The sequence below is a fragment of the Vanessa tameamea genome, chromosome 12, assembly GCF_037043105.1.
Source record: "Vanessa tameamea isolate UH-Manoa-2023 chromosome 12, ilVanTame1 primary haplotype, whole genome shotgun sequence".
In the NCBI taxonomy this organism is placed as follows: Eukaryota; Metazoa; Arthropoda; class Insecta; order Lepidoptera; family Nymphalidae; genus Vanessa; species Vanessa tameamea.
The window spans coordinates 3619738-3635861 of NC_087320.1; the positions used below are offsets into that span (position 1 = coordinate 3619738).

Consider the following 16124-nt stretch of genomic DNA (forward strand, 5'->3'; position numbering starts at 1 on the left):
TCAGAATTAAACACTTTGCCTATTATTCTTAAAAAATAATCTTCATACGAACTTTATCCTTTGTTAACTTTTATTTATTTTGTATTTAGAATAGTATTTAGTTGTAATTATTGCCTAGTAGTACATGTTACGCTGTAAATAAAAGTATGTGAAATAAAAATTTGTCTTTTTATTTATAAAATGTATTACAACACGCACCCTTATTTAGTTTTCTAACATTTATTTACTTTATTAGGCACTAAATTTATCAGCACAGTTGTTTTAGTTTCTAATTCGACGGAATTTATATAAATAAGGATTAAGTTATCTTGATTTTTTCCCAGATGACAGACGCTTATATTTGCAATAAAACAAATAATAGCGCCCAGACGGAACAAAATAAGTCACAAAATAGTAATAATACAAAATTAAGTGTTTCGTTACAAGAAAAATATAAGGAGGGATTAGATGTTGTACCTCAGAATGGCGTTGGAAACATACTTCATAAAACTATCAATAACATAGACTGCGCAAATGAAACTAATTATAAAGATCTAACTAATCAAAATAAGATCAACACTGACACTCTAATAAAATATGTATACAAAAAAGGTGATATATTAGTTAAAGAGAAAACCAAAGGTAATATTAAAAACAGTCTAAAAAGGAAAAAAAGAAATGTTCAAGATGAAAAGATACATAAAGCTCCACTTTTATTGGATATAATAACGAAGCATGTCAATCAAGAAAGAGAAGATTTTGAATTACCACAACAAACTCCAAATGGAATAAAAAGTGCAAACTTGGCAGATTTTAATATTGAAACGCTGCATGAAAAAATAAAACCTACGAACATAGAAAACAGTCGAAAATATAGTCAAAACATCGAGAATATTGAATATACACCTACGGTCAAAAACACTGAGACAGAAAATAACAATAGCGAACAAGACGAACAAATTAGTGAAAAAAAAATACCCTACCGAAACACAGATTACAATGATTCCATTGAAAACGATAAAGAGAAAGTTATTGAAACGGAACATTTTAAAGAGAATGAAGAGAATAATTTTGACCCTGACGATAATTATAAAGATATTCCTGAAAAAACTGGAAAAGAATTGAATCAAAGACAGCAATCCAATGAAAATGAGGAGAGTATCGAGCAATTTTTACCAAAAAATACATATATTCACCATAAAAGGGGTGAAGATAGGGATGAAGATATAGATAGACAAAATGAAAAAGATAATAAAAGGAATGCATTAGACAGTAATAAGGAACATTATGACAAATTTAAGGATATACCTGAAAGTACTGAAGAAGATTCAAAGGAGAGTAAAGAAAATGACGAACAATATTCACCAAGACAAACAATTGCTTTGCGTGATAAGGACGAAGGCTTGAATAGTGGAAACGAATACAACAGCAGGGAAAATGAATTCATTAAAGAAAGCGAACGCTTAGCTGTCAAGGAACTTCCAATTGAAACAACATCAAGCGAAGATTCAAGAGAAGATAATATTGAAAATAAAAAACAAAATACACAACACAAAGATTACGCAAGTGATCCACTTACAAACGAAAATTTAAGGCCTCAAGAAGGCGATTTGATTGATTTTAGTCACGAAAGCATTGAAGTTAATGATCAAGATGAAGCCGCTAAAGATTTTAACATAAATAATGATCAGGCCCCTGATATACTAAATACCCTAAAAAATGATAGTAAACCGAAGAATCAATTAATTCTTACAGATGAAAATAACAGTAATCAATTAAAAGACAATTCTAATGAATATGAAAAACAAGTCAAAATCAATGATGGCGAAATAAAACCTGTAATAGAACTTAACAGCGAAGATAGTGATGAAGAAAGTGAGGAAAATCTGAAAGATAGTGCTAACGCTCATTTAAGATACAACGAAGAAAAAAGTTTTAATGCCGACACCTCTCAAGAAAATGAACCTCCTAATGATGATAAGGTTAATGTTAAACAACAATTTGAAAGGATACCTTTAAATTATAACCATGCTCTTAAAAAAACAAACACTAGTAAAAATGAACAAACTGGCTCCGATGGTACTCTAGATACTATTTCTCCTAAAAAGGACAATTTCGATGAAAATTTAAATATAAAATTTAGTGACATAACCATCAAATTGCCTGAAATAAAATTACCAGATCATATTTTATCATATGCAGAAGAAGAACCCGTATATGAAAATAATAAGAAAAAAGGGAAAAATACTTATTTTTATTACGATGACAGCGAGGAACAGACCGAAGAAGAATCAAACAAACGAAATGATGATAACGAGGAAAAAAATAAAAACGGAGACGATTTTTACCAATCGTATTATTATAAGCCTAAAGAAAAATTAAAAGAAATAAACCGTGTAAATACCTATGATGAACATGACATAAGCAATGAAGAGGACCCTTATGAAAAATTTGTACGGGAGCGGTTTGGTAAAAGTAAAACTAACCGACAAAGATCGGAAAAATTACAAGAATTCAGACCTAAAGAAAGGAATCCTAAATTACAAGAAAAAATTCAAGACGTTTTGAAAAAGGCTAATTATATCCAAAAAGAAGCCGAAAAAAGTGGTGATCCAAAAGCTGGATATTTATGGACTTTAGAATATGGAGAGAATTTATAGAAACAATGATTATTTTTATATAATAAATATGTTAAATTAGTAATTTTTACCATCATATATCTTAAACGGTACTGTGTCCTGTATAAATAAGTATTTATTAGTCAAGAAAGATTTTATGAAAAGGTAAATCATCGTGTTAATTATTGTCGAGAATCATTAATAGCATAATACATTTTGAATATATATTATAATAGTTCAGTTCCGCTCCAAAACTATTGCGGAAACTCTCCACAGAAAACTACCGTGAATATGGGATATTTTCTATTAGAAAAATATAACATGTAAGATATCAACACATCTTACTAATTTCATAAACTCCCTGGTCCTGTATTGTGTATTTTTATTTTTAATTGTAAATTCATCCTATAACAATCAATTTCAATGCTGTACATCCGCCGGGCGTACGTGTAAAGTTTGAATGGTTGCATATTTTTTTGTCAATCACGCCAGAACGGCTGAACGCAACTGAATAAAATTAGGCACAGAGATAGGTTATCTGAAATAGTACATATTTGTTACTTTTTTCCCTAACACCTGCACAACCACAACCTCGCCCCTCTCGGGCGAGTAATAAATAAATAATATCGTAATATAATAAAATAATAATATTGTTTCACTGTAAGTTGATTTTCATAATTTCACGAGTTAGATATAAAATAAGCTATTATAGATGCTATCCAAAATCAGTCAAGGAAACAATTTTCTGTAATTGAATACAACATTTGAACACACTTCACATTACATGTCGGCAGAATATTTTTATTATTATCATTTTGATCTTGTTTAAATATAAGTTGCGAACATATTTTTTAATACATAAAACATTATATAAGATAATAATAGTATTATTGTAAAATATTAATAGATTTATGATTTAAGTAATACACGCTATCGTGCAAAGATTAGCAACTGAATAAAATTGTTAGACTGAATACATTTAATTGTTTTATTATACGAGTACATACAATGTAAAGGGCACAGTTTAGAACCAAATCTAGTACGGTTGGTGGGCATAGGCACTTTTCTCAGAATTCCTTTAGGAACGTGTTATTTTTTTCTTTCCTCACAACATATTCGTGTGCAATACAAATAATGCATTTACCCTACAGTGTCGTTAGTTTACAAAACTTATCTTCTTACTAGAAGATGAATTTTAAATATTAAAATATCACTTTATAATTCAGTTCCACTTTTTACATCTATAAAAAACCATGAAAATCATAGTTGTTTATTATAGCTAGATTTAGGTTATAGTTTATTTTAGGTTTTACTTTTAAATAATACTTTTAATACCTACACAATTCCAACTGGGCAACAACTGTGCGCCGGTGCAACTGTGGGGCCTGGGCTATCGCGTCGACGTCTCTTGATGTAAATACATCCGAAAGGATGTATTTACGTCATATATGTAGGATATAACTCTACCCCTAGGTTCAGATTTTAAGCAACATAGCATTAATCCTTATCCAATTAGGTACCTTAAATAAATTGTGCATTCAATATAGATCAATATGGCCCTTTATAGCATATAATTTAAATGAATATTTTCGAAGATATTACAGTTTTAAAACGCAGGGACATAGCGGTTTGTATTTCCTAATGAGTGAAAACTGTGTACGTTGTACTTATTTGTTATCACTACATAGTATAAAACAAAATTGCTTCCCGCTGACTGTCCTTTCCTGTCTATGCTTAAATCTTTAAAACTACGTAACGGATTTTGATGAGGTTTTTTTTAATAGATAGAGTGATTGAAAGAGAATGATTTTTTTATGTATAATACGTGGACAATATAGTAGATAAACACTGATAATTTTACAGGTTTCTAATGTGATGTCGTAAAAAGACACATTTTGTGCGCATATATTGCAAACGCTGGCTGAACACTATGAGATAGATCATAATAATGTACTACAGAATTGTACACCTCAAAAATGTCTACAAAAAAGTCCGCGATGTTATGTGTCTATCTGTAAGTGATAACCCACAATAACATTTTTTTGTTATTTATTTTTTACCACAAATATTGGCTAATTTTCGAAGCGATTTTAACCTATACAGCGTTAATCCTTATCCAATGAAATACCTTAAATACATTGTTGATTTAATATTGATCTATATGGCCCTTTACAGCATAATATTTAATAATATTTTCGAAGATTTTACAGATTTAAAAATTGCGGAACGTAGCGTTTGCGGTGGTACCGGCCGGCCGGGCCTGCGGGAACGTGCTATAGGCGCGTCGGAGGCCGCGATTTTCCTTGTAGCACTTTGAATTTAGCAGCGATCGGACGCAGTTATTATCGGAGCTCTCTAGCGATTGAAATAAGAATCCATACTTCCATACTAATATTATAAATGCGAAAGTAACTTTGTCTGTCTATCTCGCTTTCACGCCAAAACTACTGGACCGATTTAAATGAAATTTGGTACACACATAGTCTAGAGCCTGAAAAAGGACATAGGCTTTTTATTTGGAAAAAAGTGCTGTAACTAGAAGCATAAAACTTATATTTTAGGCTGTGCGCTTATAAAATAACATATCATGACACCCACTCGGGAGGGAATTTTGGATATTCTACCCCTAAACGGGTGAAATAGATGTTCCACGTTCGTATGGATTTTTTTAAGTTAGAAACATGAAACTATTTTTGGAATACTGATTAAAAACGAGTAGATACTTATTTAAATGTTTCTGCATATTCTACCGCTACGGGGGTGATATAAGGGTTGAAAGTTTGTATAGAAGTCCGTCATTTTTAAAATAGAAACATGAAGCTTTATTTTTGGGATACTGATCAAAAATTAGTAGATACGTATTTAAGCGTTTCTAGATAATCTACCATTAAGGGGGTGAAATAAGGGTTGAAAGTTTTTATGGAAGTCAGTAATTTTTTAGGTAACAAACGTGAAACTTTATTTTTGGGATACTGATTAAAAATGAGTAAATACGTATTTAAGTGTTTTTTTTTATATTCTACCACTAAGGGGATGAAATAAGGGTTGTAAGTTTTTATGGAAGTCGTCATTTTTTAAGCTAAAAATATGAAACTTTATTTTTGGGATACTGATTAAAAATGATTAAATACGTATTTAAGCGTTTCTTGATATTTTACCTCTGAGGGGGTGAAATAAGGGATGAAAGTTTTTATGGAAGTCCGTCATTTTTTAACTTAAAAACAAAAAACTGTTTTTGGGATACTGATTAAAAATAATTTAAGCGTTTCTGGATATTTTACGCCTAAGGGGAAAAATAGAGTTTGACATTTCGTATACAGGTTAGTTTGGAAGACCGTCATTTTTGAAGTTAGAAGGTCGAAATTTTATTTTTGGCCTACTGATTAAATATGAATTAATTCGCATTTAAGCGTTTCTGGATATTCTACCCTAAGGACTGAAATACACACCAATGTGGTATACAAAGAGGTATTACATTAACGTAACATTTTAAGTTAATTTGTAAATATATTCATATTCTACGCGGGCAAAGCAAGCAGGTCACACCTACGACTTTTACATTGTTAGACGGCCCAACCCCCATATACGGCACTACAGAAGCTTATAATCAAAACCAAGCAAATAAAACATAAACTCAAAGATAACAAGATTTGAAACAAAGCTTTAAAAAGTTTTATTTCGCTTGACGGTACAGAAAAACACAACACGGTCTGCTATGCCATTATTCATTTTGTTTTAGTAGCTGCAGCCTTCGCGTATTACCCGCGTATCATAACTGTATCATATTGTTCTGTATATTATAAAATAATATTTTTTATAGATAAGTATGAGACAATGCCCCATAGATAATTCTGTCACCGAACACCTTAAGAACTTTTTGTTAAAAAATAATAGTTGTCTGTTGTTGTCGATTATTTTCAATTTAATTCAATTCTTAGTTTAATGGCTTTTAGTTGTGCCACAGGGCACAGATTATTTCGGTTTATTTTCTAAGTCATGTTGTTATAAGTCAATGTCAATAGTCAGGCAGTTCACTTGACAGTTGACGTTTCTGTAACCTAACCTATTTCCACTGTAATCCATAGTTGGTAGTCTTCGATTTATTGTGCATTACCTAAGTATTTTCTTTTTGAACACATACAATTTGACGAAAAATATAAATTTTATTTTACAATGGCCGAAGAAGTGCAAAAGAAATGGCAAAAAGAATTCGAAGTTTTTAATAATTTAAAAAAAGAATACCACAAGGCAGTAACACAGAAACAGCAATTGGACAGTCAATTGAACGAAAATAAAGCTGTAAAAGAAGAACTTTTATTATTGAAAAAGGATGCTGAAGTCTACAAACTCATTGGACCAGTTTTAGTAAAGCAAGACTTAGAAGAAGCAAAACAAAATGTGGCCAAACGATTAGAATATATCAGTAAAGAAATAAAAAGATCGGATGGAAACATTTCAGCTTTAGAAAATAAACAAGAAGCTGTGCATGAAAATCTAAATAAATTGAAAAGTAACCTGGATAATTTGAAAATTGCTGCCTAGATAACACTGTTTTGTATAAAAATAAATTGTGGTATTTTTTTCTAATTTAAAGTATTTTTTATTATTTCTAGTAACATTCTCAGAAACACTTAAGATTAATTTTAAAGTTGTGTATGAAGGAATTTGTAATGCTACAAATATAAATATAATGTGCTACAAATAAACTCATTTATTTATACTATTTCATTTATTTTGAAATTAATTATAATATAACCTGTAAATTAAATTCAAATTGGTTTTTATTAATATTTTCTGTGTATCTACAACAAATAATAAAAGTAATTCCTTGAAAGTATTAATACATTTATTTTATTTAATGAGAATGAAAATAATATCTTTATTCCTGTTTATGTTTTTTTTTAAGTCAAAAACAGTTAAATTAACAATCTTGAATAATGTTTTTTTCAAGATTTGACCAAATACATATAGAATATAAAAATAGATATATGTATTTGGTGAAATCATCAACAACTATATTTCCAAATGATTAAATAATAATAAATTGTGTCAATTTCATCCATTTGTTTTGTAACTTGTCTATCTACATTACTAAAGGTGCGCTTACATGGCCAAAGAAAATACTCATTTTTGAGCAATACTGGTCAATTGTCTTGTGACAAAATTTCAAGAAATTTATGGCAACATTAACAATAATTAATTTAATAAAATATTTTGCTACTAAAGTATTGAGCAATAGAAGAACTTTAATAAACTGGGGAATGTTTATATACAAGAGCAATTTAAAAACTATCATATACTGTGTTTTCACCCACACAATTTACTTCAATTTCCAGGTCCACTGGATATTTGGCAATTTGTATTGACGAAATTGAGCAATATGAATTATATGGATCAATTAGAAGCAATATTACCAAAAAATGCCATATTTTTATTATAAATTGCTGTAGGTCGCTCCACTGATTGATCTGTATCTGTTGCCGAGTAATAAATGTTTAGAAAAATTCCTGGATAACTGAACCTTATGACATAATCTATACTCATTTTTTTTTACTTAGAGTAGTAGCACCATCAATGGATTAGGTATTAAATAATTCGTGAGGCAAAAGTCTATGAGCATTATAATGAGTTATGAAATAATAGGATTATATTTGAAATAAAACACAAATGACTTTTATAAATATATTACATCTTATACCTTTTGCTTTGTCTTTGTCAAAGATTTTTTAACATTAATGGCACAATTTGCTTTAATTTCCTAAAGAATACAGTTTATCAAAAAAAATATTATTCAGCTTATATAATTTGTTTACTTATGAAATAAAATGTAAATATGCACACAAAAGTGTGAAACTATTGACTAAATATTTCTTTCAGTGACAATAATGATGTAATATTATAATTTAAATATCAATATTAAAAATATAAAAACTTTAATATTGGCCCCTTGATTACGAATGATTATCACAATAACTTTGTCAGTCATTTGAGCATATAAGTCTTCTTTGTTAATTAATAATTGTCAATTGTTACAATTTTTTATGCTAAAAGTTTGATAATATTTTTAAATACTTTTGGTGTATATAACATCTATAGTTTCTTCCTTAATCTAAACAATATAAAATGTTATACAAATACTAATTTATGTTAATAATAATGTATTTGTCATACATCATTTTATTTTATTTTACTTTGTACACAAGGTACACTACAAAAAGGCATTTCTTGTTTAACAACAAATCTACCACTGAGCAAGCTTTTTCCACACATACGACCTGAACAAATAAAGCATTCCGCATGCCAATGCATATTGCTCCATGATACACCTTGCTGTTCAGGGCCTATGACACCACCACATGCCCTACAGCGTTCTGCATAAAATTGATCATAACAAGATAAACATACGGGTAGACCAGTTTTATCATCTGGAACATATTTTTTCCCTCCAAGTGGTGCATCACAATGATAGCAACAAAAATGTTGTACATGAAATGCTCTCCCTTCAGCAGCAGTATATGGTCTTGTAAATATTAATTCATCACAACCAGCGCAACGTGGTATTTCTAAAACATTCGCCAAATCTCTGGCACAATATATTTCTCCCTTATAATAGAAATATACAAGATCAGCCAACAACTCTCCACATTTGCAACAAGTGAAACATTGTGGGTGCCAGATGGCCTCTTGTCCAGCTCTTTCAGCTTTTACAGCAACTTCTCCAGCAAACATAGGTTTTTCACAACGTTGACATGGCACACCTTCATTGTACAATTTCCTGTTAAACTCCATTTCATCAGGGTTTAGAGATATGTCAGCAAATTGAGTAAGAATTGGATCTAACTGCTCTGCATAGCTGCTAATCTGAACAGGGTTTCCACTATGATCAAGTTGAACATTATCAGTGGAACTATTCCAATCATTACTTTGTTGAGGATTAGACATTCCACCAGGATATGTGTTGTAATTAGGCAATGGTGGAGGGGGAAGATCTTCTTCGCAATTATTCCTCAGATAATCCCTTAAAGGAGCCGTTTGCTGTGGCTCTACCTGATTCATTGGTTTTGTTGTAGTAGAATACTGAGGATTTATTTTTGTGGAACAAATAGTGCCACTATGTTCTGGTGTAGTTGGATCATGTTTCCAACTCCATATTTCACCATTTGGAGCGAAGATAGTTCCTTTTTGAATTCTGCCATCTAGTAACTTTGCTGTGCCCATAACATTATTATTACTCAAAGACCATAAATCAGGCATTACCTGAGCTCCTAATGCTTTATTTGCAAATTCATTTACCTCTTCTTTGAATTGAGGATTTTTATTGTACTCATCACGAAAAAGTTTTATTGGCTGAAGATAGACATCATTAGAAATTGGCAAGCACAAATCATTTAAGTTCTTTAACAATTTGTCATAAACAGGGCCATGTTCAACGGCACTTTTAATCCTGTCGGATTCAATTTTCATTACATGAAGTTTATCTTTTACAATCCTGCTTAGTATGGCACTCGTTTTATAATCTGGCAAGTTGGCAGCACTACTGACAATGTTACCATGTGAATCCAGCACAAGTTTCTTATCTGAAGCATTTTTAGGCACTATATTGTATTTGACTCCTCTTGATACATTTGATATTTTCAATGGCAGTGCATAAGATTTAGTGTTGTTTATAGCAGTATGTGATTTGCTGCTTTCAACAGAGTATACTTCACCATTTTGAAGAGGACCAACCCTTACTACATTACCCATGCCAACCACATGGTCTTTTATTCGGGTGATATATTCCTGCAAAGAAATTAATATTCAATTTAGATGAATTATACTAAGAACCTAATTTTGGCCGTTGTAAATTGTATCTATAACTTTCAGTGATTTTTATTTTATTGTGTGACCATACCGTATGCTCAGATTTCTCTTGATCAGAAGCATGATGTCTCGCAGCAGGGGCTACATCATGTGGAGGCAACTGTGTGCGAAGCTGTGCGCGACGTTTTTTAGCTGCTTCTGAACCCGAAACTGGAGCCAGTGGACCAAGACATGACATATATTCTGATACCTGAAAAAATGAAATAAATAAAAAATTAAATAGGTTTTTTTTATTTCATAGATTTTTTTTTTTATTTTCTTTTTTATTTTTAAAATAAAGTAAATAAAAAAGACTCAGTTTGTTATAAGAATAAGTTTGGCTGTTTTTATACTTAAACCTAAGCAAATGTAGTCTGAAAAGTACCATCATTTATGATTATTTTTAATATAAGTTGATTATATATGCACATTTTTTTATTGCTAAGTCCCATAACTTTAATATTCATACAGTTTTAAAGAGACCTTATATCAAATTCCTCAATAAAAAAGTGTGTGCATATAGGAGCCTGTAAATCTCCATGTCCACACAAGTGTTGAGAAAAAAATATGTCCATATTTAATAATCCATGTAAGTGTATTTATGCTTGTATCTATAAGAGGCATTTAGGCAGTAAATTTATGTGAATGTTAAACTAAATATTATTTATATAACAAATAACAGCAATATCAAATTTATTGCTGCTTATCAGAATGCCTTATCATCCTTATCTAAAATTGATAGTATAACGGCCATATGATATAATTCATTCTCAATAATATGAATAATACTTACCAATTCTGTTGAGGCATTTGGTGGTACCCAATCAAGTTTCACTGGCTTATCCGTAACACCACGGATCTTAATAAGGGGCACTGTAATCATACATATATACCTATAGAGACTAACATTTCTTATATTTGGTGATCTAAATGTCCATTACAAATATTAAAGTTTATGTAAAAAGATATCTAAATTAACCTATATATTTAACTTTTTAGGCTACTTACTGGAAGCTTTCTTTGGCTTAGCAGTGCCAAGTAGCTCAAACTGAGCCCATCCTGACAAATCATCATCTTGGACATCGTGCACATCCTTACTGCAGTGGCAGGCTCTGCAAACCTTACGCCAGAAATGTAAATCCAAGCCAGGACAACCCGAACCTGTAATATAATACATTCACTTATTTTAGTTAAAATATAACTATAATACATCAATAAATATATTCTGAAAATATACCATTTTTCGACTATGTTTTATATTATCTTAACTAATACAAATGTAACAATTCGTTTAGAACAATTAAATCAATTAATGAAAATTACAAATTAATAGCATCGATATAATAATTCATTCGACCCGATGATAACTCACCACATGAATTACAAGGCGCGCCGGCGCCGCTGTCGTGACCGAGACGTGCTTTACTTAATTTTTCCCTCTGACTCTCTAGCTTGGACAACCAGGCTGGTGCCTCCGGCGTCTCTACGCAAGAATCACCCATCTGAAATTATAAAACATAAATGACAAAAAATTTAAATGAAAACATGCAAGCTGATGTATCATAACAAAGGATCAGACTTACGGTTTAAATAATAATCTTGATTATATTATAACCAGATAAGCTAGAACAGCAACTTTACAGAGATAAATTAGATCTATCTAAACAATTAATTAAATTGTAGAAAATTAACACAAAAAAATAATTAAAACAAATAATTATTAATCGTCTACTTCAAAAGAATAACATAAGAATACTGTTGCTGTCACATTGACAGTTAATAGCTTCGATGACTAATAAGGCTGCTTGGCGACAAATAATTATAAGGTACTTTAAAAGTTTAATTATTAATGTTACTAGTTATAATAACAACATAAATCATACAATCATTCTCTAAATTACTATTCTTAGCCTATATATTTTTCTTTTCTTTTTACGAATACTACGAAAATAAAATTGATAGATATTACACATTTTTATTGATTATAAAAAAATATTAATTTAACAAAAAACTATTATTGATCTTATGCATTAAATTTAAAATAAATTATGATTTTTCTGTTAATTGCAATCAACATGGGTAAATATTTATTCTAAACTATTACATCTAAGTCTAAGCTCTGATTCTGATTCACATTCAATAATTTTAAAATCTGGCAATGTAGCATCCATCTTTCAATGCGTTTTTTCAGTTTTACGATCAGATTTTGGTATTTATGTCCGGAATTCTATAAATAAAAGTAAACATATTAGTAAGAGCACGCATAAGTGCTAAAATAACTACTAACTTAATACAATATCTGTATAAAAAGGTAACATTTGAAGTGTGTTTGGGAGTCAATAATGGTTTTTTCGTGAGTCATACGCTTGTCTTTATTTATCAATATGTACACTATCCTCTTTTAGATGTCGTCAGGAAGACCTATTAAATGTGTAGTTGTGGGTGACGGAACTGTCGGAAAAACTTGTATGCTAATATCATATACAACAGACAGTTTTCCCGGAGAATATGTTCCAACAGTGTAAGTAGGCGTATTAGTTCCTATTTTAATTGTTTGTAAATTAATATAATTTCACTTTACAATAGTTATATTTTAGTCATAGAAAGTAGTAATAAATTTATTTGCTGTTTGTAGATTTGATAATTACTCTGCGCCAATGGTGGTGGATGGAGTGGCAGTGTCGTTAGGACTTTGGGATACAGCTGGACAAGAAGATTACGATAGACTGCGACCTTTAAGTTACCCACAAACAGATGTCTTCCTGATATGCTTTAGTGTGACAAGGTATTGTTCATAGTAATGATTTTTTTCCTTGCACATTAATTTTTATATCATAGACAGTAAAATTCCTATTAAAATTGATTCTATAGTATGATTTAGAGCTACTTTTTGCTTATTAATAATCTCATCAATTGATTTAATTTTACAAGGTATATATATTAAAATTAAAATCAAATAAGATTTCATTGAACAAAGATTATTGTTTATTACTAATTCTAAAATTAGTGTGGAATTATCATGAATTATAGTCCTAATAAGCCTAAAATAAATAATGAACTGTTTGTCAGATGTTTTATAAATATTGCAATTATTACTTCTAATGTTCAAAGTTTCATCATTATTTTCATAACAATATTTAATTTCAAAGATTATTTATATTATTTATTTGGAATACATATTTTTATTACAATAGTTTGTAGTCAAAATCAATATAAATTTAGACTCCCTATGTATTCATCTGATTGTAAGTGTTTAGTATTGGCCTTACTAAGTTAAATATAAGTTATATAGCCAGACATAACCAGAATATTATAAATATGCTTATGTGTATTTTATTTTTTAGTCCCTCATCATATGAGAATGTTACTTCGAAGTGGTATCCTGAAATAAAACATCATTGTCCTGATGCTCCTATTATATTAGTTGGTAAGTTATCTAATAAGTTATTTTCTCTATTTATATTTATATAATGGTGAAAGGTGAAATGGTCAATAACCTTGTCTTTTTTCCAAATCTAAACAACAGGGTTTACGTACCTATATCTCATACATAAATTTTGATTGACATTATTTAAATGAATATCTAATTTGTAAATTGTCTTTTTACAAAAAAAAAATGTTTTTAGGCACAAAAATTGATTTAAGGGATGACCGTGAGACATTAAGCCTCCTCTCAGAACAAGGCATGTCTCCTTTAAAGCGAGAACAGGGTCAAAAGCTCGCTAATAAAATACGAGCTGTCAAATATATGGAATGTTCTGCCTTGACACAGCGTGGTCTTAAGCAGGTAAATGATTTTATAATACTTCGATTTATGTAATTTAACTAACTAATCTAATTTTACATTTCAAAATGCAATTTATGAATTTATACAAAATAAAAACTTATGTACTGGAAAATATGTTTTGCAAGTAACATTATATGCATTTTTGTCGGCTCGGTATCAAATTATCTTATTGTAAAATGAAAATTTCAATAAATACCTTTGGTAATTTAGAGTTGCTTTAAGAGACCCGAGATTGTAATTGAAAGAGTGTCTCTCCCAATGCTTTAACTTTATCTAATTGTTTGGTGAAGTATTGTTCTTTTTAGCATATAGAGAAACAAATATAGTCCTCTACGTTTTTTTTTTACACTAACTTGTCGCGCCGCCAATATATATAGTTATTTATTTTAACATTCCGCGAGCGAATTCTCCATGGGTTTTAATATATATCTTTAAACATATAAATCTTCTGGGAAGTATATAAAAATTCTTATTTTAAACATGTGGGGTCAGAATGGGCACATAATATGCTTAAAATAAATTGTGGTCCTAAATTTCACTGAATGTTGAGATGTATGTTTGTTTTCTTGAGTTTGTATGTAGCTCCAATATGTAAATGTAATAGGTACTTTAAAATATAATGTAATTACAGGTATTTGACGAAGCTGTCCGTGCAGTATTAAGACCAGAACCACAGAAGAGACACCAGAGGAAGTGTTTAATCATGTAAATATGGCACACACTATGACAAAAGTATGATAATGTCACATAATGCAGGAATCTCAAGGCAACAGTAATAATATGTTTCTACACCAATGACAGAATGTTAATTTGTTCCTGAAGTACCTAAATCACAAAGTTTTTTTATTCATTACAATGTGCCATAACTCATTTTCGAAATATACGATGTTGTCTTAATTTACTTTAAACTATCAACATCACGGAACATGTGAATACTTCTATGTTTACTGCTTTTTAAGCAAATGGAAACAAATGCCAAAGATTTATGAATAGATGTAAGTTTCAATATTTTTTAGTTTTCGATATGGTTGGAAACAAATTGTTACTGTTAATGATACTGAGAAATGATAATATTATTTTTATAATATTATGCAAATGACCTCAATAATTTTGAAGTTTTGAACTATATTCTTATGCAAGATGTGAGTAAGGACTGAAATTAGTTACGAAGCTAGTTATGTGTACAACATACTCAAGTAAATGTAATTTCTTAGTTGCGAGAGTAAATATTTTGTATTGACAGGCATTTATATAACAATCAGCATTTTGAAATAGTTTTCATTTATACATAAAGTACGATTTAGGAAATAATATTTTAGGCACATGTTTAGTAGACCTAAGCTAGATACATACTACTGACGTTATACCGCTATGATGTTTTTGCCTTAAGAATTGATGTTTATTCTCAGGGTAGGCTTACACTACAAAATGAAAAATGACAAAGATTTTAAAGTAATAGTTTTTAGTACTAATAAAACTCGAATAAGAATTTAAAGATTGAATGAAACATGGTTTGTTTATAATAATTATTAAACCTTTTCTGATATTTTCTTATACTCGTATGTGTTTATAATAATTCTAGTAACGATTTTTGAAGTAGTAATCTATAGTTTCACTGTCGTTTAAACACATGACAAAATCGAAAGTGTTTTATAGTCGTTTTTAGGTCAAATATTTTTGTATGTGAAAAACATAGCTTAAGAAAAAAGGCATTTAGTGTGATTATACCGCATCGATATTACTCAAATATTTTATAGACTGCTTTGAGTTACAGGTGACGCTTTGAAATTATTGTGTATATAAACTTTAATTATTTATATTCTAAGAACAAATGCGCAATTTACAAATAAAATCTTATTGTAATATGTACTGCACTTTATAAATTATTGAATTATTTT

The 16124-nt window shown here is 29.8% G+C and overlaps 4 protein-coding genes across 4 annotated transcripts; 3 read left to right on the forward strand and 1 right to left on the reverse strand.

Annotated features, from left to right (window-relative positions):
* The first annotated feature begins 323 nt into the window (after nt 1–323).
* LOC135193564 (putative uncharacterized protein DDB_G0282133) lies at nt 324–2639 on the forward strand. The gene has a single exon (XM_064216556.1). The coding sequence runs from the start codon at nt 324–326 to the stop codon at nt 2637–2639; it is 2316 nt and encodes a 771-aa protein (XP_064072626.1).
* Nucleotides 2640–6661: 4022 nt separating this feature from the next.
* On the forward strand, nt 6662–7177 carry LOC113393046 (prefoldin subunit 6). The gene has a single exon (XM_026629739.2). It carries the CDS (start codon nt 6771–6773, stop codon nt 7137–7139), a length of 369 nt encoding a protein of 122 aa, XP_026485524.1. The 5' UTR covers nt 6662–6770; the 3' UTR covers nt 7140–7177.
* A 1092-nt stretch (nt 7178–8269) lies between these two features.
* Nucleotides 8270–12230, reverse strand: LOC113392971 (testin). Its single transcript, XM_064216411.1, has 6 exons — nt 12023–12230; nt 11812–11941; nt 11448–11600; nt 11233–11312; nt 10492–10650; nt 8270–10379 (listed from the first exon to the last, which is right to left on the reverse strand). Exons 2-6 carry the CDS (start codon nt 11939–11941, stop codon nt 8775–8777), a joined length of 2127 nt encoding a protein of 708 aa, XP_064072481.1. The 5' UTR covers nt 12023–12230; the 3' UTR covers nt 8270–8774.
* A 343-nt stretch (nt 12231–12573) lies between these two features.
* LOC113392892 (ras-related C3 botulinum toxin substrate 1) lies at nt 12574–16122 on the forward strand. The gene is made up of 6 exons (XM_026629504.2): nt 12574–12750; nt 12845–12960; nt 13075–13224; nt 13784–13866; nt 14066–14226; nt 14858–16122. Exons 2-6 carry the CDS (start codon nt 12845–12847, stop codon nt 14933–14935), a joined length of 588 nt encoding a protein of 195 aa, XP_026485289.1. The 5' UTR covers nt 12574–12750; the 3' UTR covers nt 14936–16122.
* The last annotated feature ends 2 nt before the right edge of the window (nt 16123–16124 follow it).